The sequence below is a fragment of the Nelumbo nucifera genome, chromosome 8 (genome assembly GCF_055504915.1).
Source record: "Nelumbo nucifera cultivar China Antique chromosome 8, China Antique-T2T, whole genome shotgun sequence".
NCBI lineage: Eukaryota > Viridiplantae > Streptophyta > Magnoliopsida > Proteales > Nelumbonaceae > Nelumbo > Nelumbo nucifera.
The window spans coordinates 3,265,862-3,293,289 of record NC_142656.1 but is presented as its reverse complement, the minus strand read 5'-3'; the positions used below and the strand labels follow the sequence as shown (position 1 = coordinate 3,293,289).

Genomic DNA, 27,428 nt, shown 5'->3' with positions numbered 1-27,428 from the left:
TTCTTTCCTCTGTCTTAACCATCAATAAAGCGGTATGATTGGTGATGTATTAGCACGATCTAGCAACTTCTTATTGGATGGTAGTTCAAATGATACTTTGACACGTGGCATTTTAAAACAATTAGATGATATTCTGGCATCCTAAGGATGATGACTTGCTTTAGTCAAAATGATGAAAAGTCATATGTCGATTTATTAAAAACCCAGTTGGCAGACCCACCTCGGCAAAGCAGCTAGGAGCACCTCGTCTAGGGTCGACTTGTGGTACCTCGTCGTTACTGGTCCAAGGGACCTCGACGCGAAGAGCGATCTTCCTCTAAGACTTGTCAACTCGATTGAGGTCTAGGTAGCGACTCACGAGACGTGCTTGCCAACCTCCTCCATATGTGCATCCTGTCACTCCTAGGTCTTCTGGAAGTCAGCTCTTGCACCGAATGTTTTGGAGGAAACTAAATAAAGCATAGAGTCTGGTCTACGTGCGCCATTACCTCCGAGGACTTTGGACCAGCCAATCACGTCTTCCTGGAGGTTTCGGATGCAGTGCATGAAACCCACATCAAACAATGCCTATATATAGGTCTTATTTCCAATCTCAGAAGGTATGCGCAACTTAACTCTTTATCATTTTAACTAGTTCTCTCTAAAATCTTTACATCGCTGACTTAAGCATTGGAGTATCCACCCCAGATAAAATAACATTGGCACTTTAACACTGACTCTTTATAGATCAACCCGACTAACTAGCCGGCTCAGCACCCGAACCACCTTCCAATAGGAAACTCGCCAACTCGACGTTTTTTTTGATGATTTCAACCAATTAGTAACAAACATGATATGACCGAAGCTCGTGGTCGTGGGTTACAGAAATGATTGCGTGACTATTGGCGCTCTACCATGTTTTTGTCCGAAAAAAAAAAATTAAAGAATCCAAGGCCCCAAACGTGTAATCGTCCGTTCGATCATTTGACTCAGTAAAGTAAATGATTTATGATTATCCCATTTTGATCCAAACGGTAAAGGTCCAACTACAACCATCGGGTCTGATCCGAGTGTGACAACACTGAGAGGAGAGGAGGAAAACGAAAGGTAGAATGACTAGTGGGACCCACGAGAAAACACGAAATTTGATGGGCCTCCTCGTGGGTTGTCCGCATTGGCCAGATATGAGATGCCTACACCCATGAGTATATTCTCCTCCACAAATATTAGCCTCCCCCTACCCCCCCTCCTCTCAAATTCTGTGGTTCTTTTCCAACAAGGAAATAAGCAAGGGAAGCCAAAAGGGCGACGAGAACTCAATCAATCATTTAGGCCACATGGAGAGAGAGAAGAAGGCTAATCACTGTTCATCTGATAACTGACCAACAACCAACAATGCTAGCGTCATTGCCAGCCAGAGTCTCCCACAAAAGCGGTTCCGGGATGTTTAGCTCTGTCCTTTTGTGAATCGAGCCTCCCGAGGGACACGGCCCGTGACGCTACCATTTTGTGGTTTTGGCTCTGGCCCTCTGTGCCTTTGCCATTGTTGAAATTTTAAACTCCATATTTTATTTTTTTAGGTTAACCTGCAAACCTTATCTTCCATCTGTCAGATGATGAGCGTAAAAGGAAAGAAGCAGGTCTCCAGAGCTGCTTTGTCTGCTAGCACAACCCCTACACATTAACTGGAATATGGATTTCCAGATTTTGACCTAATCCTAAGAGGATGATGGTTCTTGACGTCAGATGGGAATCTAATCAAACATCAGACCGGCCTTATAGTACACTCTGTATACATGGATTATTGTGGTTAATTAAGACAGATTTGTATAAATTAATCAAGCAAATCATCGTTTAGGCTCCGTTTGGAAAGAGTGTAAATACAAGTAAATGGTAGTTACAAATAAATCTTCTATTTGCACTCTTCCCAAACACAGCCTTAAATACTTATTAACTATGATGATTATTGATGATGACGATGAGATGGGGGCAAGGTGGGGAAGAGCAGGAATTAAATTTATGAGATGAGACGCAATTAGGGTATGTATGTATGTATGTATAGCTTATCTATATCTATCTGCTGGAATGCAAGGAACAAAAAGAAGTCAAGGAAAAATAGATTCCCTCTTCAGTGCTTCACATGTTATAAAATGTTATTATTTGGCTTGTCTTGGTCTGGATTAAAGATTAAACTAAGTGATTTTATCTTCTTAAATCTTGGGTATTAATGTATTATCTTATTAAAATGAAGCTAGTTTAGGAAATGATCTTACATCATCAGGCAACTGTCAAGTGCTAACAGCCAAATATATCTAATCTATTCTGTTTGTCAGAGACGGTCCCGCATGAGAGGTTGGACTCACTGATTCATCTTCTCTTTGGTTTATTAAATAATATATGATTCGATTCCAGCCTCCTTTCAACGGTGGATCTCAGCTTCAGCTGATTTGTTTTTTTCTTCTTCTTCTTTCTTTCACTTTTTTATTCACCCTCCTCCCAAGATTCGTCTGACTCTGATCAAGGCAACACTCAAGCTCAGCCGCGTGATTTTATCCCTAAATATATAGTTATATAATTACCGCTATTTTCCTATTAAGACCAAGACCACCTTTTTAAGGTAATGTTTGTTTTCATAAAGAGAGAGAGAGAGAGAGAGAGAGTAAGCTTGAGGGAAAATACTTGGGGAGTTTTGTGAAATTGGTTTACAATTTCCTTAAGGTTTCTGTTCTATCAAACCAAACAAGGTATTACCCCAAAAAAATCAAACAGGGTAAATCAAATAGTATCAATTCATAATTTGATCTAAGTACACATGGGAATAATACTTTAATGTCAAAGTCCTACCGAATTTACTGCACTTAGTATCATTACCAAATACCAATATTAGTTGATAGAGTGGCAACAGAACACCACTATAACAGATCCTAAACCAGACTTGTCCATGCGAATCATTCTCTTAACTACAGCATGAGATCAAGCTGCTATACATAAGAAACAACAAAACAAGAGAAAAAACAGAAATGGGGTCCACCAACAGAGTCACTTGCTCAATCAATGAGAGAGAGAGAGAGAGGAATCATCAAAGAAGAAACCAGTTTAAAAGGGCATATATTATTACATTAAAGAGAATAAAGAAAAGAATAAAAAATGCAGAGAGAAGCTAAGAAGAGGAAAGGATAAGCATGATGGAGTTCAGTTCCATCTCCAAAAAGAGACTTTGGGACCCTTGTGCTACTGTTGGGGGTCACTGTTTATGAGTATCTATCTCTCTTGGAACTCTAGTGCTTTGCTTTGATCTACCTATGCTGGCTTTTCTTCTTTTGATTGCTTTTTAAATTATTTGTTCATTCGTTTTTTCGATCAAGAGCATCAGGAAAGAGAAATGTAATTGGCTAGAACAATGCGGTGGTGAAAAGCTAATAACCTCCTACCCAAGATTCTGGTCTTGTGGTTTGTGATTAACAACCAAATTTTTATTCAATCTGCCTTCTTTCCAATTGTCCTAAAGCGTCTTCATATTTACTCTCCACTAGCTTTACAGGTCTGAACATAAATGTATTTGTTCTCTCCTCCCCACACAAGTGAAGTGACAGAATCATCAACAGTGGAATAATTGAGGCGAATAAAAATGTGGGAACTTAAAACAGTATCTACCCCTTCCCCACTTCAGTTTTCAACAAGGGTCTAGAAGAGGAATCCGTTTTAGATAGAGATGGAAAGAAAGGAATCGGGGAGAGTTTCTATCAAAAGCAGAGCATGAAAGAAACCAAAATCTATCAAACTCTTATCAGAGAAGATGATACAGGAGGAGAAATGATAGAGACCCCCAGATCAGATTTCTACCTTTTTGACAAACAAAAAGGTCAAGAAAAGTAAAAGCTTTTGATCTCCTTTTACTGAAATAAAAAAATAAAAAAATAAAAATCAGAATTGGGTTCATCAAAACACGAATAGATTGCATAAAGTACTGATCATTCAGGAGCTACACCAATCGGAAAGAGAGAAAGCTACCGACGAAAAACTCCCTAAAACGAAATTATTGAACCTCTAAGCCCTGGTTAGTTTAGAACATGATAAACATCAAAACCTAAGCTTGTTGGAAAGTAGACATGATTTCTTTCAATGAGATAAAGACAGTTTACACAGGATTACAATGGGGAAGGGGAGAGAGAATTAACTGTTATTTCTAATGAGATAACAAGTAAAATCCCCAAATACAGATACAAGAGTTACAAAATCTAATCCAATTCTACTTGCGTTAATATTGAAAATTTCTTCTTTCCCACGGTTTAAAAAAAGAATTGGTACAGAGAGAGAGAGAGAGAGAGAGAGAAGGGTTTGCAAAGGAGAGAGCGGCCCGATGCCTAGCCGGGCCTAATTCTTTTCTGGCCAGCCTTCCCGTCAGACTTCAAGGTCCCTCCTGAATCCCCTTCGGATGAAGCTTCCATGGATTTGGTGAAGGAGGTGGAAAGGTCAGCGTAGAGGTCGACCACCCTCCGGATGTTGTTGTTAAGCTCCCTGATCAGACCGACATTTCGGCTCAAGTTGTCTGGCATTTTCGACTCGTGGTTCTGGTTTATCTCGTTGATGAGCAACCTGTTCTGATCTAGGATGTTCTGGACTTGAACAAAGCTCTTCTGAAACGTTTGTAAGACCTTGTTATCTACTTGAGTACCGTTGCCAAGGCCTGAAAATGTATCCCCATCCATTTTCAGACAAACTCCGTTCCCAATCAAGCCCGCTCCTGCATCGAAGAACAGAAGGAAATAAGAAAGAACATAACTAAAAGACAAAGTTCATCTCTCCATAAACTAGACACAAAAACAAAAGGAAAAGTAAAACCAAAGGGAAGATGAGAAATTAACGTTTTATTTAAGATAGTTGTCCATGATGAACAAGGATTGAAGTAGAAATCATGGCTTCCATGTTCCCTTTTCTTTACTTCTGTACAGATTTAAAAACAAAACAGAGGGATCAGGTATGACGGACAAGGTGTGAAGTAAAAGCAGATCCTATTACTATAAAAAGGAACCTTTTCTTTTCTGTTCTGTTCTATCAGAAAAGAAATCCTGGAGTTCTGATTTTCAATAGAGAATCTTCAACACTCAAGCACCCCAAAAAACCAGTCAATGCCACTAAACAGAGGAGAAAAGGGTACTCCTACAAAATAAAGGCTCTTCAGAAGAAAAAAAAAAAAAAAAAAACGAAAAACAGAAAAAGGATAAATGAAAATAAAAACACATCAAATGTGCTTTTGAGCCTGGAGTTGCAGAAAAGGAGGACTATAATTTGTAACCCAAAATTTCAAACCGTACGTGAAGGATAGCAGGTGCAGATAAAAATACCCGAAATGGAAAAACCAAATGAATCGATAACAGAGATACCCAACAGATGAAAGGAAAAACTAACAAGGAAGAAAAATGAAAATCAGGATCTTGTTTCAAATAACATACGGAGATCTCCTTGGAAAGAAAAAAAGGAAGAACTTGCAGATATTGTCGGAATTCAAAAATAATAGCACAAATAAATAAGATAAGAAAATCCCCTAAAACTCGATCAACACCAAAATCAAAAGTTTTAATCAAAACAACAACAACGACATCTTCGATGATAAAATAAAATAAAAGAAATAATATGAGCTCAAAGAGAAAAGTAACGATATCCATCGACTGAAAACAGCAGATCACTATTTTTAAAGGGGAAGAAAAAGAAACAAAACCATACTTTATCCAACCTCCTTGTTTTTATTTCTTTTGCTTACCTTGAAAGTATGCAACATTTTTTTTTTCGGAATTGAAGGCAGAGGGCAACGAGGAATTGCAGATGAGGGGCAATAAAGATCGGTTATTTATCGAATCTCCGAAGATTGTACAGAGGCCCTGAAATCAGAAACCACGGAGAGAGAAAGAGAGATTGGGCCTTTGGGGGAAAGAGATGGTGAGAGAATATGTAGATTTGACAGTCACGCTCCGGCCCCTCCCCTCTCTCTCTCTATTAAGGATTTCTCTCTCTCTCTTCTTTTTTTGCTCACACCTGTATCTTCTTTATATATTTATTATTTTTGTTCAGCTATTATTAATATTTACTTAATTGTTTTTCTATTTAATTTTCCAATCTGGTTTGGTTTCAGTTTAATAATCATAGTCTTAAAAGCGTTTTTGTATGTAAGAAGTAGGATTTAGATTTTGGTATCGTCGAAATGCCCTTGGATTTGTTTTAATTCACGATATAGCCCATGGATTCCTCCAATCAGTCCGAGTGAAATTACAAATTCGGTCTTATTATTCTGGATTCTTTCCATTTGAGTTTTGAGATGTAATTTTTTATTCATATCTTATATTGTACTAGGTTGAACTGTTTTGTTTGTTAGTGGCTCTAACAGGTCGTGGTCTCGTGGCACCTTGTGTCTTTCTCAAATGACTATGACAGTGGGCCCTCCTACCCAATACGTGTTCAATCATGGATCTTGGGCTTTATCTGGTGACATTACCGCCCTTGGATTGGTATTCTCAATTTCTCATTAGCTGGTCAGCTACTAAAAGTGAAAACAAACCAGTAACACAAATAAAATGTGTTTTCGATTTTTTAGACCGGTGCAAAGCAAACTTCAAACCCTACTTAACTAAACAAAATCAAGACGCAACTCGTTTACGTAAGGCAACAGGATTTACAACAGTTAGGTTTGTGTTATGTCTAATTGTTAAATGGGAAAAAAAGAAAGAAGAAAGAAAAGTAGGTTTTATTGTTTTAACTGAACTCCAATCAAGGGGGAGAAACGGACTGTGGTTGATGGAGTAAGTGGGACCGAGATACATCACCAACGAATGCTTTTGTATCTTAATAGAATTACACAATGATATCATAAAAGAGGTGACCAATCACGTGGCACTCATGACAATTTAGGGTGTGATTTTATTCATCAAAGTTCTTTCGATACATAGGATTGGTCATGGTTTTCAAACAGCCGTTGACCTGGGCGGTCAGACCATTTGGTATGGGAATCGTTTAGGCGTTCCGCTTTATCCCAAATCCAGTCCCTAACCAAAAACCGTTGAATTAGTTAGTGATTTATTGACTCGGGTGATCGAACCGTTGACCCATTTAACCTGTTTAATGATTTTAGCCATTTTATTTTATTTATATTTATATTTTTTTATTTTTTGTTAGAATGGATCCATCCATTCAAACTGGATGGTCGAACCATCAACCCAAAAACTAGTGACTATAATGGTTCCAATTCTAAATCGTTTTTTAAAACATTGGTAGTGATAGTATTTTTATTAAAACCCTTAAGGCCCCGTTCGTTTTTCGATAAGTTACTTACCCGGGTAAATGCAATTTCCCGGGTAAGTTTCTCTTGGGAAATACTAACACGGGTAACTGCATTTACCCATATTCTTTTATTTTCTAGATAAATAAAGTAATGACCATTTTAGCCATAAAAATCCATTATTAAAGGGAGCAATTTTGTCTCATTCAAGTGTTAGCAACTTTCCCCCTAGGTGGGAAAGTTATTTACCCACCTAGGAGATGGGTATTACTTACTTGGGTAAGTGATACCCACGTAAATATACTTTCCCTGGTCCCCACATAAATCTGAAAAATGAGCATGGGATTCTTGGTCAATGGGAAACAAATTCTTATTGACCAACTTTCCCCCCTCTCAAAATCCAAAAAAAAGAACACCCCCTAATTTTATTTTATCCACCTTGCCCAATGATTCAAAAAATAAAACACACAATTTCATCATCTCACGCTAAGCCTTCTTATTACATACCAACAACAACAATAATAATAGCAGTAATATGTTATTATAAAGTAGATGTTTGCCTCGATCCTTATGTATAAAAGTTAAAGTTGATAATATTTATTAACTTAAATCTTAAATCTTTACACACTAATAATAATAACATAACATTTAAATCAAATTTCCACTAGAATAATGGGAAATACTCTTGTAAATCAGAATAAGGTGATGGGTTGGGTTTTGATGGGGTAAAACCGACCTCCAATCTACTAACACGTGGCACACATTGAGAATTGCCAATCGATGATGACGAAGACCTAGCTAAACCTCAGACCGAGAACCACCTCAATGTTGTGAGGTCGTCTTAGTAGGCAACCTGAGAAACGAGCCACCCTAAGCGCTTGTGAAGTCCTGACAAACGAGCGACCTCAATGACTATCGAATTGAGGTTCGAGGAAGCAACACCTACCGAGACGACCTGTTGTCGGAGGCAAGCACAGAACCTTTCCACATGTTTTAAAAAATGACCATCTGTCAATCCATGCAAAAGATTAGACTACACGTAAAATTGCCCATCAATTGGCAAGTCCCAGCCAAGCATGCTATACCAAACACCACATAGCCAATTCACCCAATAGGCAGCCCCAAATAAGCCCCAAGTGGCTCAATTGATTTCCAGGTGCTCCAAACTGAATCTTGGTCGGCCAATCTGGTCTACAGATGGCCTAACTAGACTACAGATGTTTCAAAACCAAGTTCCATGTGTACTAACCGGGTCCCAGATGCTCAAAACCAGATACCAGGTGTCTTGAAGCATGACAGATGTCCCAACCTATTCGACACGTACAATCCCAATGTGCAATCAAAACCTATATAAAGGTCAGAATAATATTCAATTAGGGAGAGTTTTTTTTTTCAATTCCCACCTATCCCTCATACAACTCAATGCACAAACTTGATCATTGGAGTTACAAGCCCGTGATATCACCCCAGTCTCTCTGACTTTTCTTTCCCTCCTTGCAAGTACCTCCAAGCTGTTTCTTAGGCTTGGGGCAGTTTTGCCCCTATAGATGTAACCATCTCAACGGCAGAGCCAGAAAAAATGGTTTAGATCGGTTCTCTCCTTCCCGTTGACCTACAAGACGAGCTAGTAAGATTTAAGTTTAAATTATGATGTATTTTCATGGTCTGCGACCGACATGGCAGGGATCGACCCTTTGGTCATAATTCATAGGTTTAATGTCAACCCGAATGTTAAACCTATAGTGTAGAAAAGACAGAAGTTCGCCCCTGAGCGTCTAAAGGTGATTGAGGAAGAGGTTGGGAAGTTGTTGGACGTCGACTTCATCAGAGAGGTGGAGTACCCAGAATGGGTTAGTAATGTAGTGCTCGTGAAAAAGGAAAATGGGAAGTGGCGGGTTTGTATTGACTATAACGAGCTAAATAGATTCGGTCATAATTCTTAGTTTTATGGATGCATTTTGTAAATATAATCAGATTGCGATGGACTTGGATGATGAGGAGAAAACAACCTCTGTAACTGAAACAAGCTTATTTTGTTATAAAGTGATGTCTTTCGGCTTGAAAAACGCTAGGGTTGCATACCAAAGACTTGTAAATTAGATGTTCAAGGAATTAATAGGAAAAAATGTTGAGGTCTACGTCAATGATATGGTAGCTAAAAGACGAGTTGCATGTGATCATATAAACAACTTGATAAATGTGTCTCTGGTGTCACCTCAGGAAAATTTCTAGGGTTCTTAGTAACTCAGCGTGGCATCAAAGCTTATCCCGAAAAGATTCTAGCTATTTTAGACATGCAACCTTTGAGATCAATCAAGGAAGTCCAACGACTAATAGGTTGAGTGGCTGCCCTTAGCCGATTTGTCACCAAGATCGGAGGTCAGTGTTTGCCATTCTTCAAGGCCATCAAATAAGCTAAAAACTTCAAATGGACACCACAGTATCCGAATGCCTTTGAAGAATTAAAACAATACCTCAGCTCGCTTCCCTTGACGACAACACCAGAACCTAGAGAGGAGTTGTCTTTATATTTGTCCGCTAGTGACGAAGTGATAAGCTTGATGCTTACACGGGAGGTGGGTTGAGTTCAATACCTCATTTACTTTTTCAACAAGATGTGCTTAATAATGCATGAGGCCATGAAAGTCCTCATATTCATGGGAACACTGTGGGCATGGCCCATCGAAGCAGCATCGACTATAAGTCTAATGGCATTAGGGGCGAGTTGTCCTAAGGTGATCAAGTAGATGTTCAAAAACGTTAGTGACCAGATGAGGAAGGGGAAATCTCAATCCCACGACAAAATGATGCTCATATACGTAGACTTCGTTGGCATTATGGTTCCAAGGGGCCTCGTTTGGGGTAGAGAGCCTTAAATGGAATTCATTGGGGACCCTATATAGAAGGTGGATCTTTTGCAGATCGGCCAAGGTACACTGAGTCGGGATAAATGGTTCGTTGGGGCTAATGACGAGCTCGTTAGGTGTTAAGGCGAGCTTCACAATATCTCTGCGAGCTCGGAAAGCCGACTCCACAACCTCGTTCTCTGCTCTCTATGCCCTCTCCATCTCGGCAAAATCGCTTGTCGTGGAGATCGACATGAAACAACTAAAAGAAGAAATGAAAGGGAAAAAGAACTTGGGAGAAAAGAGTCACCCGGGATAGATAGAAGACGAAGCAAAATAAGAAGCAGAAAAGACTTTGGGGATGAGCTCTTCGACCTCAAAATGGGGACCACTCTAAGGCGAATGGACCCCCTATGAGGTCCCTATTTTTAGGCAAAGGAAGCGGACGACGAACGGCTGAGATCAAATAAGATCAATGGTTGAGGATTTTGCAACAGTTGGACTCCTCGAGAAACAAACCAATTGAGCGCATTTTTTAAATCCAAATTGGGTAAATAAACAACGTCAAGCCCATGCATAAAATTGATGTGTTTGTTAGAATCCTCCCTAGCGACGTTTCCATACATACCGAATGGGACGGATGACCAAACATCCAAAGAAGGCCATTACCAGAAGAAGGACTTCCTTCACTTAAGCCATGCCACCTTGAGCTTGGAAAGTGAGGCAATTGATGGGGTAAAACCGATATCCAGTCTATTGACACGTGGCGTGCATTAGGGGTGTAAACGATATTTGAAAACCGATTTCAAATTTGATATTCGACATAATCAAATCAAATTCAGATAATTCGAATATCTAATCGGTCGAATTCAGATATCCTATTCATTCCGAATAGTTAATCGGATTTGAATTTGGATATGACCTGATTTGATTCAATAAATATCTAAATTTGACTGATTATTTAATTCTTATATAAAATATATAAAATCTTTTATATAATAATTAAGTTATATAAATAATTTATATATATTCTTTATATTAATAAAATGTTTATTTTATATATCTATTAATTATCTAAAATAATTAATCAATCGAATTCAAATCGAATATTCGAATATTTAATTGGATTCGAATTCGGATATTAATTTTCAATATCCGTTGGATATCGAATCGAATTCGGATATCGGATTTTCTAATTTGAATATTGCTTGATCCTATTCGGATTTGATCCGTTTACACCCCTAGTGTGCATTCAGAACTGCCAATCAATTTGTTAACTAAATGACGAAGGCCTAGCTAAACCTCAGACTGAGGAGAACCACCTCGGGGTTGTCATATCGTCTCAGTAGGCGACCTGAGAAACAAGCCACCCCGAGCTCTTGTGAAGTCTTGATAGACGAGCGACCTCAATGACTGTCGAATTGAGGTTCGAGTTAGCAACACCTACCGAGATTACCTGTTGTTGGAGGCAAGCACATAACCTTACCACATGTTTTAAAAAATGACCATCTGTCAATCCATGCAACATATTAGACTACACGTAAAATTGCCCATCAATTGGCAAGCAATGTTTTTGAATCATCGTTGACCCAGACGGTCGGACCGTTCGGCCTGAAAATCATCTAATCAATCGGTTCTGTTTCACCCCTAACCCGTTCTTGGGTAAAATACCATTGACTTTGTAAAAAAACCGTTGATCTGGACAGCTGAACCATCAACTCGTTTGACCTGGACAATGGTTCGCAAAATTTGTGTCTCAGATTTGAAGAAGAAGAAGAAGAAGAAGAAGAAGAAGAAAAAGAAGAAGAAGAAGATCTAAGAACTCAGAGTTTGTTGCCGCCGCTTTGCCATCACCATTATCGTTGTCGGTGAGCATCGAACCACCCTCCTCTTCCTTCTTACCTCCTTCCATCCTCCTTCTTCCCACCTTCCTTTCCTTTCTCTTCTTTTCTTTTGTCCTCTCTTTTCTTTTTTTTCTTTCTTTTTGTGTCTCATATTTGAAGAAGAAGAAGAAGAAGAAGAAGAAGAAGATCTAAGAACTCAGAGTTTGTTGCCGCCGCTTTGCCATCACCAGTATCGTTGTCGGTGAGCATCGAACCACCCTCCTCTTCCTTCTTCTTACCTCCTTCCATCCTCCTTCTTCCCACCTTCCTTTCCTTTCTCTTCTTTTCTTTTGTCCTCTCTTTTCTTTTTTTCTTTCTTTTTTTTTTCTTTCTCAGCCAATAACATCACTTTCTCTCCTTTCTCAAATCTCATAACTCATAAAATATTTGCCCTAATAGCAAACCGTCCGAACCATTCAACCCAAAACCGGTAGCTAGAACAGTTTCATTTTTGGGTCGGATTTTAAAAGTTTGTTGGAAAGTCCTAGCCAAGCATGCTACACCAAACACCACATGGTCAATTCACCCAACAAGTGGCCCCAAATAAGCCCCAGGTGGCTCAGTTGATTAGGTGCTCCAAACTGAATCTCGGTCGGCCAAGCTGGTCTACAAATAGCCTGACTAGACCACAAATGTTTCAGAACCAAGCTCCAGGTGTATTAACCAGGTCCCATATGCTCAAAACCAGATACTAGGTGTCTCGACGCATGAGAGATGTCCCACGCCTATCCGACATGTACAATCCCAATGTGCAACCAAAACCTATATAAAGGTCAGAATTGCATTCAATTGGGGAGAATTTTTTTTTTTAATTCCCACCTACCCCTCATATAGCTTGGTGCACTAACTTCATTGCCGGAATGACAAGTCCGAGATATCACGTTGGGCTATTTCTCAGGCCTGGGGCAGTTTTTGACGGCATCAGGTTCTAAGATAATGATATTCAAAAAAGAAAAGATAAAACAAAGAGTGAAGTGTGGAACAAATTTTCCTAAATTTTGATTTTGTTAGGCAAGTTTCGGTGTTTTATCCTGCATGTAGGGCTATTCAGAAATAAATCCAAACCGACCAAACCGACCAACTCTGCCTGACCTAACCTGAGTTGGCCAGTTTTTCTTCACTACCAATCGATTTCGGGTTGCAAAAATGAACAAACCAATAATTCGGTTTATGAAAACCGAAACCAAACCGAACCAAACCGAGTTATGTGAAAAAATATCTGTTAAATATAGATATTATAGTTTTAAATAATAAATATATATATTCTAAAATATATCATATATATATTTTCGAAATATATATTTCCAGATATTAAAAAATATATATTTTGATATATTTATATATATGTTTTGGTTTTAAATATACATTTCCAGAAAAAAATATTATAAAATATTATATATAATATTAGCACTTTGACTTCGTATGCATTATGCAAGCTTAAAGTTGATTGAAACCCAAACCGACTAAATCAATTTTATTTAATAGAGGATCGGTTTCAATTTAGTCACCTAACCAAATCGACCTGTAAACGGCCCTACCATCCATCATAAAACAAACGACAAAAGGTTGTATGCATTTCCGTCCGATGCCTCTCAATCAGATGGATGGGAAAATAATAGAGAACAAGAACGGAACTACCAACTAGACACGGCCGTGGCTCAGTGGCTCAGAAAATAAAGTTGTCTTTTTAGCGTGTGCTTACATTGGACACGCTTGTCTGTAGCGGTGTTGCCTCAACAGACAACAACAGTTACAACTCGCTGGAGTTTTAAAATAATGTAGCTCTTAATTAGATAAAAATTGTTGAGAAACTGGTAATTTCTTCGTACACTGAGGTCAGTGGTATTTTCGTAATTTAAGTTACATATATTTCATTTCTTTCTTTTTTTTGAAGTCGATTGGAGATCTTTGTAGTTGTACCAAAAAGAACTACAATTAACGAGCTTAAAGCCAATGGGATGTTGACAGGTATAGATTAGGTTCGGAAGATCTACAGGCTCGGAGCCTAGCCTACGTATTTGGTGAAGGAGGGGGAATTGGGATCTGCTTCTGACAAAAAACGCCTCACACCGACCTTACAGACACATTTTACCATGCATTGAGAACATCTCCCGGTATAATAACGTATAAGTACGGAAGATATTCCGAATGCATGGTGGATGCGTTTGTGAGGCCGGTGTGAGGCGCCCGGTGTGGGGACTGAGAATTGGGAAAGGGGTCGCAGCTTTTGTTTCCAAGTGGGTCCCACATCACGCCGCATGGCCCGTAACCAAGCATGGGACAGGCCTATTGCCCCCGATATCCATCCAACATCGAAGTTTGCTCCTGACGAAACCTACGGACACACCCTGGAAGTGGAAGATATTCTTTTTTTTCTCTCTCTTTATTGTTTATTCATATTAGAAAAAAACCTAATTATAAGATTATCCTAATACCCGATCTTGTCCACATGGTAATGGACTAATGGTGGTGTTAGTTATGGTATGGGCTATAGAGACCGACTAAACGCAAAAGTACCATTCTATCCCGAACAAGGAACAACCAATCAAGAAAGGGGATATACGACAAGTCTGTTCTAATCTTTATCTATCATCTATCATCGCTACTTCGCATCTAACAAGTCCAGGATGAATCAAGGCCCCCACTAGGAATGCGACACGTGGGGATTTAATTTGAAACTTTCTACTGGATCACAGACGGTTTACTACCACCGGACCCCGTTGATACTTTGATAGTTACCAATTAATCTCGTTGCCATCCGTCGTGGCAGCAACGTTAGGTTGTTCTCTAGGAGACCCGGGTGGTTCGAGCATTGATTCATTGCAACAGGCAACGACAGGATTGGATTCCTCTTGATAATTGATGTGATGATTTCACAAAAATTCCAATATTAAGGCTGACCCGACCAATGCCAACATCGTATATATATATATATATATATATATTTGAAGGTATCGTGTACTGATATTTCGAACCCTCCCGCCTCTTGCCAGTAGACGCCGAACTTTCACTGATTATCAAGGCAATATTAGAGGCCTGAGCCCGAGCACGATCCAATTAATCGTGTCTTATTTTAAGCCCGAGCCAGGCTCTCGTAAAAGCCTGAGGCCCGAGGCCGAAGCCCGATATTGCAGTTGCAGATATGAGTTCATCATAGGTTAGTGAATTGGAGAGAGAGGTTGCTTAAGAGAGAGAGCGATGGGTGATGCCCTTCTGAACTGCCAACGCTTCAGATCTGAGTTCACCGTTGCACGGTAGATGTTGTCAACCTGATGTTGGGACTTGGGAGTATTTGGAGCAGAACAAAGCTCGAAGAAATGGGGATTGGTTGTTGGCTTGCCGCTATTGGAGCATATCTCCGAGAAATGGGGATGCCGCCACTCTGCTAAGAGATAATCGAGGACAGAGCTCGGAGGGATGCCGTCGCCTCGCCGGTCATCGGATCGCTGCTTGGGTGTAGATCGTAGAAGCACTACCTTTGGCCACCGCTGTGAAGGGGATTAGGTCTTTGAACTTCAAACAAAACAGGGATGAGTTTGAATGAACATTTGCGCTAGGGTTTGAAATATTATATTTTTAATATATATATGGAAAATTCTTGATCAATACCTTATATTTTGGCTCGACCATAATTTGATCTCCAAACTTTAAAATGCGATAATTTAGTACCCAAACTTTCAAAATGTAATAATCCAATACCTGCCGTTAACCAGTCTGTTAATCAACCTTTAAATGACATTTGAAAAGTAAAAAATGCCCTAAGAATGCCATTTAATTCTCTTTATCAACCATCCAAACATTGACAATAAAATGAACAGTCCCAAATTCTAGATTCTTCTAAACAATCACCAACTTTTTTGAATAGAAGAGGATAGGATTTGGAACTGTTTAGTTTTTTGCCAATGTTTGGATGGTTGATAAAGAAAATTAGATGGCATTCGAAGGGCATCGTTGACTTTTCAAATGCCACTTCACGGTTGAATAACGAACTGGTTAACGACAGGTACTGGATTGTCACATTTTGAAAGTCCGAGTACTAAATTGTCACATTTTGAAAATTCGGGTACTGGATTATTGCATTTTAAAGTTCGAGAACCAAATTGTCAGTAGAACCAAGGTATAGGGTATTGATCAGGCATATTTTTATATATTATCGGGCTGGGCCAGGCTTTTTTGTGAAATCCCGAGCTCAGCCCAAAATCAGGTTGGACTTAGACAATAGGGCCCGAGCCTAGGCCACAGGCATAATAATATGACAAAACCCGACTATGACCGGGCCGGGCCGAGCCATCGGGCTACCCAGCCCATGAATAAGTCTACTTGCCATATATCAAAAACAACAGTCGTTGTCGTTGATAGTAACAAGCTAATATCCCCCTCACTCACCTGTTACCCCCCGAATCTAATATCTGTTTCCACTTGTGAATAGGGGTTTTATCAAATTGAGCATTAATCTAGGTGATATTTGGCATTGGTGTTGATTATTCCTTATCGATTTTTTTAAAAATTGGTGATTTTTAAAACTTTGTTTTTTTTTTCAAAAATCAGTAAATTTTGGTGATGTTTGGCATCAATGATAATTCCTCACACCTGATTTTGTGAAAATCTGTGATGAATGAAATTAGTAATTTTTCAAAATCACCATTTTTTTTTTGTTATTTGGTATCATTTCCTCCATGTCAGCCGATTTTTTTTTTTTAAATTCACTTTTGTGATTGTTTGGTATTGATTTTCAAGAGTGATTATTTTTCATTGAAGCATTGGAACACCTTCTCGCCCCTGCCACATAGGATGCCACCTCACCTAACAAGAATCAGAATTTCCTGAAAATCAGGGAATCGCCGAATGTGGTGATCCCTTGCCTAAGAAGATTTCAGGGATCGGTTTTTTGCTGATTTCCCAGAAATCATCATAATCAGCCAACCAAACAACGAAAAAATCACTGATTTTTCAATTTTTGATATGGATCCAATGTGGCATCAATTTCTAGGAAATCAGCATTGATGCCAAACATCACCTTTGTTATTTGATATTATTTTTGCCATGTAAGCCAATTTTTGAGAAGTTGGTTTTGAATCTTTTTGGTATGATTCTCCAGGGACAATTATTGTTGCATTAGAGTTATTATTGAATTTCATGTCATCTTCAAAAAAATTGGAATTTGGAATCAGCTAGAAATCAAGAAATCGCCAATAAAAAGTCAAATTTTGGCTGGCCAATTTCTTCAAAATCACAAAAATCGGCCAAGTAAACAGAATTTTCATTGCTGATTCTTCTAACGGTGACGTGGCTCCAACATGGCAGTGATTTTCAAGAAATTATCATCGATGCCAAACATTACCCTAAATAGTTCTAGTTCGAGTTTGAATAAGTTCAATCAATTAAAAGTTCGATTAAAATTTGATAGCCCAAGTATGATTACTAAAAATATATTGTAATTATAAAATACACAAATATATATTAATTTTGGAATTTTTGAGACTAACTCAAACTCATTAAACATTTAATCAAAATGAACTCGTAATAGAAAATAAAGTTTGAAACAAGCTAGAACTCCAACATAATAGTATTTTCAATTGAACCGAGCCAGGACATGTCGAGGTTTGGTTTGGCTCGGCTCAATTACACCCCAGACACTAACCCAGCTTATAAGAGTAGTAGTATTTAGAGTCATGATATTGCTTTCCCCCTTTTACTCCCACTCCAAATCTTTTATGTGCTAGTAAGGAAAGGATTACCTGCTGGCCCAATACTATCATACCAATTCATCAATATTTCTTTCTTTCTTTTCTTTCTTTTTGGAGCTAATCAGACAATCATTCAATGTTCAATGAAAGTATTAGACAAAACACAATCAGCTAGAAAGTTAGTAGTTAGTAATTCTATATTGAAAATTGAAAGACACCAACTGAACGGCAGTACTATTTATAGACCTAGCTAGGTGAGAAAACCACTGAGCAATTGGAGAAGCAACGGAGTAAAGCTCTACAATCAAGGGATGTTTAAATACTGCGTTCTCTTAAACTTATCATCACCTTTGGCTCAGTTTGAAGAATACAAATATAAATACATACAAAATACAATGTTTTGCATTCTACATATTTATATTTGTACTCCTTTCAAATTGAGCTTTGTTTTTTCACAGTTCTCTTAACTAAACTCGCCATTACTTTTCAACTGCTCAACAAAAAGGTTGTGATACAAATCATTTGTAAGAAAGAAGGTGCAAGTGCAACAGACTAAGTACTTGTAAGATAGACAGACAGAGAGTATCTCCCAATGAGATGAGCGATATCGTTGCTACCTAGCGGAATAAACCTGAGTGAGCAGCGGGAGAATTTGGATATATAGGTCTAGGCTGTCTAGCACTAGCAGTCGCCGGTCAGCAATCTAAGAAACTATGCACCAAGGAGTGGTAAAGTCATTCTCCAAAAGGGCTTTTACAATGAGTCCGTCAACTTCTAAGATAGAAGTCTTCAAATCCAATGCTAGTTTTTGGAAGATATAAAGGCCCGTTTGGTTTGTGGGAATAAGGGTATGGAATCGGAATCAGAATGTGATATTTCGATTCCATCTGCTTGGTTGGACGGAATCAGAATTCCATTCTCATTTTTACTGGAATGGCATTTTCCTATTTGAGGGAATGGCCATTTCCTGCCTTTCCCTTGGGAATGAATTCCCGTTTTTATTGATTCTAATTCTCATTCTCATTTCTGACTGAACCAAACAGATTATGAGAATTGACCATTTCAATTCCGATTCCAGAAGATTTTGATTTTAATTCTGATTCTAACTGCAAAACAAATGGGCCCTAAATCATCTAACCTTGTTGTTTGACAATACTAATACCTTAGTAATCATCTAACCTCGTATGCCTAATGTTTCTAGGAGTGCAAGCTGGTCTGCGTAGGGGCTGATTCTTAAGCTTTAATTAGGTTGTTCTAGCTGAGATGCTTTGAAATAGACCTATTCAGGGGCTGAGTTTCGGGCTCTACTTTACACTATTTTGGGCTGGGCTCATTAGAATTTTGGCGAAGCTTGAACTCCATCCATAAACAACCCTACTTTAAAGAAGCCATTTAAAAAAGTTCGTAAAGGAGAGCCATTTGGCAGAATCTTTCTAAGTGGCAGCTTTTGGCTTTACAAGGTGGTCCGGGACCCACCCAGAGGCTTATGATCAAAATTCCCTAAAACCTGGAAAATTCTAAAGAAAAAACTTTCCATTGAATCTTCTTTAAAGTAATGCAGTAACCTTCCATTACTTTGTATGAGACCTTTGTATGTCGTCTTTTTGATGATCCATTGAAGCTGATTCGGGTTTTGGGGCTTTGGGCTAAAGAAGCCTCTGTTATGGCTCTAAAGGTATGTATGGACCAATTTTTTGTCTTCAGTATCTTTTCTTTTTGAAATTTAATAGGAAATATAAGAATTAGATATAACTTTATATATGTGAGAATAAAGGTTGGATGCTTTTTCTTTTATGATGTATGCATGCAGTAGCTTTGTACTGCAGCACTCAGCACTCAGCAGCGTCTTTTTTCTTGAAACTTAACAATAAATACATTCAGTTTGTTGATTCCTCAGTATACATAGGCTGCGGCCAAAACATCTAAACATAAAAAAAAAGGAAAAAAAAATCTAAAGATATGGTTGATCATGGGCCAGACCGACTTAGCCCGAGACCGGATCTGCTCCTCACACAGGGTGCCTCACACTGACCTCACACTCGCATCTTACTATGCATTGGGAATATTTCCTGTATTTCTAAGTTATTATTTATGGGAGATGTTCCCAATGCACGGTGGATGTGCCTGTAAGGCACCCATGTGTGAGGAGCAGACCCGTTCCGCTTAGCCCCTGCAATAAGGGACATAGCCCAAGCCTAGGCTTAAGTCTATTCGAAAGTTCAGGTCATGTTTAAGCCAATTGATGAAAACATGGTATATTTTTACTCTATTAGTAAGTAGCACATGCTTTTCTTGTTTAATATGATGAATATATGAAATTAATATATGAAATTAAGTCTATTCGAATAGTAATAATTAATATGTTTTCAAAACTTTCAACAGTGTTTTATAATTTTGTATATAAAGATAATTTTTATTTATTATACTTATTTTTTGTTTAATATGATGAATATATGAAATTATATATGTGATCAAATGATTTCTATAAAATTTATTCATTTTTGTAACTTTTTTGTGTTTTTATCTTTTTTATTATTTAATTATGACTTCAAGGATTAACATATTTGACCTAAAAAGATTAATTATTAACCTATCACTAAACATTAAAACAATTTAACTTTTGGGTAAGTTTTGAAGGGTTGACAAATTTTATCCTGAAAGGTTAAATTGTTGATCCTTTATCAAATAGGAAAACATATTAATTTTTGGGTTGGCATTATATTTTGCATTTCAATTTAATTAATTTCTGTTTTTATTTTGTGTTTTTTTTTATTTTTTAAAATTTTTATTATTTAATTATGACATCAAGGGTTAACACATTTAACACAAAAAGTTGAATTATTCACTCACCACCAAATTACTAAGAGAATAATTTCATTTTTGGTCCAGTTTTAAATTTCGTATTTCATTTCTAACATCAATAAAACAATTATTATTTATCACACATATTTTTATTTAATATGATTAATATATAATATTAAAAATGTGCCCATTATATATATATATATATTTATAATTTTTAGCTTTATTTCCATTTTAAAAGTTCTTAGATCCTGTCAAATGGGTAATGTAATGAAAACCCCATTCAATCAATACCGCATGGCAGGGAAAGGTGACAAAGCAAGGAAGAGTTGGGTTATCCTTCCCAGAGGCCACAGCCACCTCACAGCACATTGCAGACCTACATCTGTCAAATGTTTTCATTGATAGGGAGATGTTCCCACTACATCGATGCAAGTGCTGTGAGGTTGGTGCAGTGGCGGAATCGATCGGGAATTTTCTTTTGTGGGGCGCAAATTAAAGTTTTAAACAAGAAAATGAGATAGAGAACTCAAGAAATATAGGGTCTAAGGGAAAATGGCCTGATAAGGCTTTGATCCAACGTCTATCTACTTAGTAATTGCATATAAATAATGGTTTGATAAGTTCCCATTGCATACTTGCAAGTAGGGGTGTCAATGGACTAGTTTTGGATTGGACCCCGTTCAATTCAAAATCAGTGGACTAGTCAGACTTAATGGTCTAAAATATTGATTGGATTGTGATGAGGGCAGATTTGGCCCTCTAATGATATTGTGACACATGGCGCCTCGGAACAACTAAGTGACACCCGGAACCACTTTGGCAACAACTTGCCTTAGCTAGGTTGATAGTGTCCCACCTGGCGGACTGGCACAGGCGCGACCTGGTGGCCTGATCCTGGCGCAAGATGGCAGTCTGGCACAAGCGCGAGCTGGCAGCTTGTCATTGGCACGACCTGGCGGCTTGGCCCTGGCACGAGTAGGCAGCCTGGCACAAGCACCGACCTGGCAGCCTGGCCCAGGCGCGACCTGGCACATGCACCGACTTGGCGACTTGCAAGATGTGCTCGCCGACGAATTCGGCATGCATATCCAAACACTCCCACGATCCTTGGAAGTTGGCCCACGTGCCGAACGATCCGAAGGGTGGTCAACGTGCATGGCGGTCACCTCAAGGAATCTCGGACCACTTAAACGACTTCTCAGAAATCTCGGATATGGTGCGTGAAGCCCACTCCAAACAATGCCTATATATGGGCACCAACCCCAATGACATGGGGGGGGGGGGGCAAGTAAGCATATTCTAGCTCTCACACTTTGCGATTTTTAGCTCGAAGTCTACTATGAGAGTACTGACTTAAGCATCAGAGCGACCTCGCCGGGTTAGCCACCCCGGGTCCTTTGACATTTGGTTCCTCGCAGGTCTTTAAAGAGCAACGAAGCTCATCAATCCAACTCGGCACCTAGGCAGCCTGGCACCTCACAGGTAGCTCGTTACTTGGTCAGCTCGGCACCTCACAGGCAGCTCGACACCTAGTCAGCCCGGCACCTCACAGGCAACTCGGCACCTGGTCAGCCCGACACCTCACAGGCAACTCAGCACCTGGTCAGCCCGACACCTCACAGGCAACTCACCACCTGGTTAGCTCGGCACTATATTCAGCTCACCACCTAGCATGCCCAGCTCAATTCAGCTCGACAACCAAAGTTCTCTACTTCGGCTTGAGTCATCGGCCACTTGGAAGCAGACCAAATGACGAGGTACTTAGCCAAAAAATCGATACATCAATAAAAATCGATTCATCAGATTGGATTGGACCTGGTCTATTTATAATAAATTTATATTGGATTGAACCAATATCTGATACATTGATAGAAGATAAGAATATAAGTGTCAATGAACCATATTTAGGTTAGATTGGATCTGATCCATTTATAATAGATTCATATTAGATCGAATTGGACCAAATACAGTCCAATTGACACCCCTACCTGCAAGGACTGTGAGATGGGTGTAAGAAGTAAATCCGGATTCAGCAAACGAATCAACTTTTGGTGTCATGCGTTGCAGAGATCAAAGCTCCGAAACAAAAAGACTCCTACGGCGGTTCAAAGAAATATGTGAAGAAGATTATCGGGACAAAAATCAGTTGGCCATAAGAAAGTATTATTAATTTATTATGATTAAAATTTCTAACACCCATGCATGCTTAAAGCATGCTCTGACGATTACATAACACATACAATTTTAAGAATAAAGTTATAGGTGTTGGAAATAAAACTAGAATTAGAAAAAAATCATAGAAAGAAGAGAAAACCAAGGAATACTAAAACGGATAAAGGAGGTTCAGAAGCTTCTGTTCTGGACTCTGGAGAAAGAGAACGAATTAAAAAGAGGGAAAAATCTATGATGCGGTGGATTAATTATTATAGGAGTCTCTCTATTCTATATTAGTAAGGGAGAGTGTTTTGAACTTTCAAATTTATTAGGGAAAATTTATGATGCGGCAAAGATATGGTACGGAAAGAATAAATATGCCCATACTCTGATTCTTGTTTTATGTTATTCATCTTCTATCTTTGGACTTCGGATGTAAATCAGCAACTACAAAGTTGGTTGCAAATCTGGACTTAGTAAGTTCACCTCGTTTTAGTCTAAAGTGGCACACAAGTTCAGTCCATCTTTGAAATATTTATTGTTTTATTCACCAATAACTCTACTTATGATTCAATGTATCCCTTGAAATTTTTTGACAATTGACTAAATTCTCGCCTGTTGTTAGTGTTCGTTAATGGAAAGATGAAAAATATTATTTTATCTATTATTCGTTTTTAAATTTTCAAAATGAAACATTCGAATAACACCTTATTGCTTTTCTATGATCTTTTCAAAGGAGAAAATCCTGAAAACCAAAACCACCTCCCCACTTATGATAATCCATCAGCCCTTTCAGCAACGAACTATGACTCAATATTATCCTTCTTTGATCCCGTCTCTCATAATCAATCAATACATGCAAGGGATGAATAGGCCAACTTCCTCCTAACATCGGCACAACTGATTTAAAGTAGTCTAGAGTAAAGATCGGTGTCAATAACTCCACTTAGGTGGCGTTTGATAAATCTGAAAATTCAGATATGAAAAGTTAAAAAGATATTAAAAGTGTCTGAAATCTGAAAAGATGAAAATTTGTTTTCCTACTTTTTAGAGGATCTGAATCCATGAGTTTGTTTGTGTTAGAGCAACCCTTTACCATCCGAAATTTATTGATTTTACTATTTTACCCCTAGAACATATTATTTGGAAATGTTGAGTTCAATTTGCATTATCTCTTAAAAAATAAATTTCAACCTCAAAATAATGTTGAAACAATACAAGTAAAAAATAATAAATTATTAATTAATAAATGAAATGATTAAAATTAAAAAAAAAATTAATGACTATAAAAATATTGAAATAATTAATAATTACTAGTTAATAAAAATAATTAATAAATAACACAAGTAAGTTTAATAAAAAATATTAAAAATATTAATAAATTAATAAAAATATTATTATTATTCATCGAACCACTACTATTGCATGTTGCAACAGCGGTGGTGGTGGTGGGAAGACAAGGAAGGGAGGGAGGGAGAGAGAGAGAGAGAGTTGCAGCAGTAGTGGTGGTGGTGGGAAGACAGGGGGAGAGAGAGAGAGCCGCCGCTGCATCTTGTAGCGGCGGTGGCAGTGGTGGGAAGACAAGAGAGAGAGAGAGAGAGAGAGAGAGGGAAGACAGGGGGAGAGAGAGAGCCGCTGCTACAACTTGTAGCGACAATGGTGGGAAGACAGGGCAGAGAGCGAGAGCGAGAGAGTGGCGGGAATATAGGAGAGAGAGAGAGAGAGAGCAGCGGTGGAGCTTCATTAGGTCGCAGGGACAGTTCTATTTAATTTACATGAAGGACAAAAACATGTAAAATTAAATTTTCTTTGAGGGCATTTATGTCTTTTATGCACCTCTGAATTAGTAGGTTTGAGCGCATTAAGCGGTCTCCCCACCTCTTAGAAATTGAGATCTGAAATCCAATTTCAGGTTTATAATAAGAGGTCATACCAAACAAAGAAGATGTTTGAAAAGCAACATTTTCAAGTCCAGACATCTGAAAAATGCAATCAAACGCCACCTTAGTCACTTCATCCAACTTTGCTGAAAACCCCAGAAAGGCGGTAGTGCCTATGAAACCCATACCACATAGGCCCAATCTCTGGAAGCATGATACCCATTTCTTCGGTTTTTAGGGTCTAAGAGATACACCATATGAAACCTTCTTGAACTTCTCCAACCTTGGAGAAGCTTCCTCATCAATATTGACAATTTATTTATCAGTCCATGTCACTATGCCTCTCCTTGCTCCAAACCCCACTTTCTCCTAAATTGTCTCTAATTCCTATCTATCTCCTAAATCATCTCTAACTCCTATTTATCTCTTAAATTATATATAATTTAGTAGAGAGATTCCCTCCCAAGCTATCTCTAATTCCTATTTATCCTCTCCCCCACTTTTTTATCTACATCTATCTAAAGAAAGTGTCAATTTAAAAAAATTATAATTATTTAAATATTATAATGAAATTATATACTAAATTTAAAATATTTATCCAAAACACAAATTAACTATAATAGATTTAATAATATTAATATTATTAATAATTCTATATGTTTACAAAATTCATCATGAAATTATGTAGTGAGAATATAAATTATAATTTTATGAATTATTCAATTTAAATGCTATTCAAATAATAAAAATGTAACACTAAAAAACAAAACATTATTTAAATATTTCAATAACTAAATATCTTAAATAAAAAACATTAAAAATAGCCAAATAATTACATAAAAAAATATTTAATGTTACATAATAACATTAAAATAAATAAAATTCAAATAATGAATTTTTTAATTTTTTACATATTATTTAAAATTTTAAATAACGAAAATTTTAAATTAACTAAATTTTAAATAGTTAAAATAAAGAAATTATGTAATGAATTAAAAAATCTTAACAGTAGAAAAATAATTATAATAGATTTCATAATATTCATATTAATAATAATTTAATATTTTACAAAATTAATGAATTACATAATAATAGTACTAATTATAATTTTATGGATTATTCAATTTAATAAATAATTAATATTTTAAAATTTTAAATAACAATATTATTTAAATAACTAAATAATATTGTAAATAACTGATTCCACTTGTATCAATTAATAATTATAGAAAGTAAATTTCAGAAATATAATATTTATTAGTAATAATTTTACAATAATAGTGTATATTCATTATATATTTATATATATATATATATTAAAATTAATATTTATTTTGTTTTCAGTAATTATTGATTGTATTTTTTGATAAATATGTTTTCAATAATTATTTACAAATCTATTTTTATTTTGTTATTTAAAGAATTGCCAATAATTTTTGGAGATTAAACAACTATTATTTAACTTTTAAATTTAATTTATCATATTTATTGTATTTTTATTTTTTTCAATAATTGTGTATTTTGCTATTAATTTTCAATAATTATTGGAGATTAAACTATTATTTTTATTAGAGATTAGACTTTTATTTAGCTAAAATTAGGAGTGTTCAAGGATTGGTTCAGTTTGGTTGTAGGTTGTTTAACCAACCAAATGGAACTGGTTGGATTGGGAGTTTGCCACTTGAAACAGATTGACTATTAGTGAAAACCTGCCAACTCGGGTTGTGTATATTTGGTACTATTTTCAGTTTGGTTTGTTTGTTCAAAAGAGTTAAACTTAAAAGTTAAATTTAAATTTAATAAATTATAATTGTATTATTAAAAAATAAATTTATGATATAAAATATTTTAGAGTAAGAAATATGGGAATTTCCCACTTTCTCGTATTAAAAAACTATAATTAAAATATAATATATATATATATATATATATATATATATATATATATATATATATATATATATATGGTCGGGTTGGTTCAGTTTTGGTCAGTTTACAATTGGGCAAATCGAAACTGACCTAACTTGGTTGAGTTGGAAAATTGTTAAATCAAAGTCAATCGAAATACTAAAATACCGACCAACTCAGGTCAAGTTCAATTGAATTAATTATTAAAAAGTTAAAATATGAAACAATTATATACTCTTATGTATTTTTATTGTTTAACTTTTGCTTAACAAAGTTCGTAAATCGCATAGTGCACCATTTAACCCCATTGGTTCGAAAGACTGCCCGTTTGCTAGAACCCCCAATTTCTGCATGCAACATCAAATTTTTACCATTTAAAATGTTGTGTTTTTGTCCCTTTTGGTCTGCTTCTTATGAGGTAGACTTAATAACAATGGACATATAGCACAACTAAATAACATCTCTTTGCTGCTAATAGTCACTTGATTCTTCAATTCATGATGTTTTTTTTTTTGTTGTTAATGAATTACTTTTCATTTCTTTTTTTTTTCTTCTATTATAAAGCGTTTGAGGATAAATTATCTGGGTATTTGTAATCCAGATGGGATTTCAACAGCCTAGATTTGGTTTTCCTTTCTACTGAAAACTATCTTATTTTTCGTGACTCCCCAACTTTCTTTAATCAAAAGAATTTTCTAGTTTGTATGTAGTTCAGAATTTTTGTAAATTTTGTTGCAACCTAGAGTTATTCCTTCTTGAATCGGAAAGGAAAAAAACAATTTTTTTTTTCAGACAGTTTTGTTTCTCTCGTAAATTTCGTTCATTGGTGAACCTAAAATGATCTTCTTCATGCAAGATATTGAAACACAGAATCATTGACCAACGTTCTTCGTTTAAGCAAAATGTCAAAACAAGGAGTCATTGGCCAATAATTTATTTTGAAAAATTGAAGAACAAAGAAGAGCAAAAAAAACGACAAAAGAATAATATTGGGTTTTAAAAAAAATTATGAATTG

The 27,428-nt window shown here is 36.9% G+C and overlaps 1 protein-coding gene across 3 annotated transcripts; it reads right to left on the bottom strand.

Annotated features, from left to right (window-relative positions):
* Nucleotides 1–4,072: 4,072 nt before the first annotated feature.
* Nucleotides 4,073–5,883, bottom strand: LOC104600590 (protein ELF4-LIKE 4-like). 3 transcript variants are annotated; one of them, XM_010263630.3, is made up of 3 exons: nucleotides 5,741–5,881; nucleotides 4,845–4,923; nucleotides 4,073–4,723 (listed from the first exon to the last, which is right to left on the bottom strand). In XM_010263630.3, the coding sequence occupies exon 3, from the start codon at nucleotides 4,686–4,688 to the stop codon at nucleotides 4,344–4,346; it is 345 nt and encodes a 114-aa protein (XP_010261932.1). In that variant the 5' UTR covers nucleotides 4,689–4,723; nucleotides 4,845–4,923; nucleotides 5,741–5,881; the 3' UTR covers nucleotides 4,073–4,343. The 3 variants fall into 3 exon arrangements, with proteins under 3 accessions (XP_010261932.1, XP_019053839.1, XP_010261931.1); XM_019198294.2 differs by lacking the exon at nucleotides 5,741–5,881 and adding an exon at nucleotides 5,012–5,087; XM_010263629.3 differs by lacking the exon at nucleotides 4,845–4,923 and having other exon boundaries at nucleotides 5,741–5,883.
* Nucleotides 5,884–27,428: the final 21,545 nt, after the last annotated feature.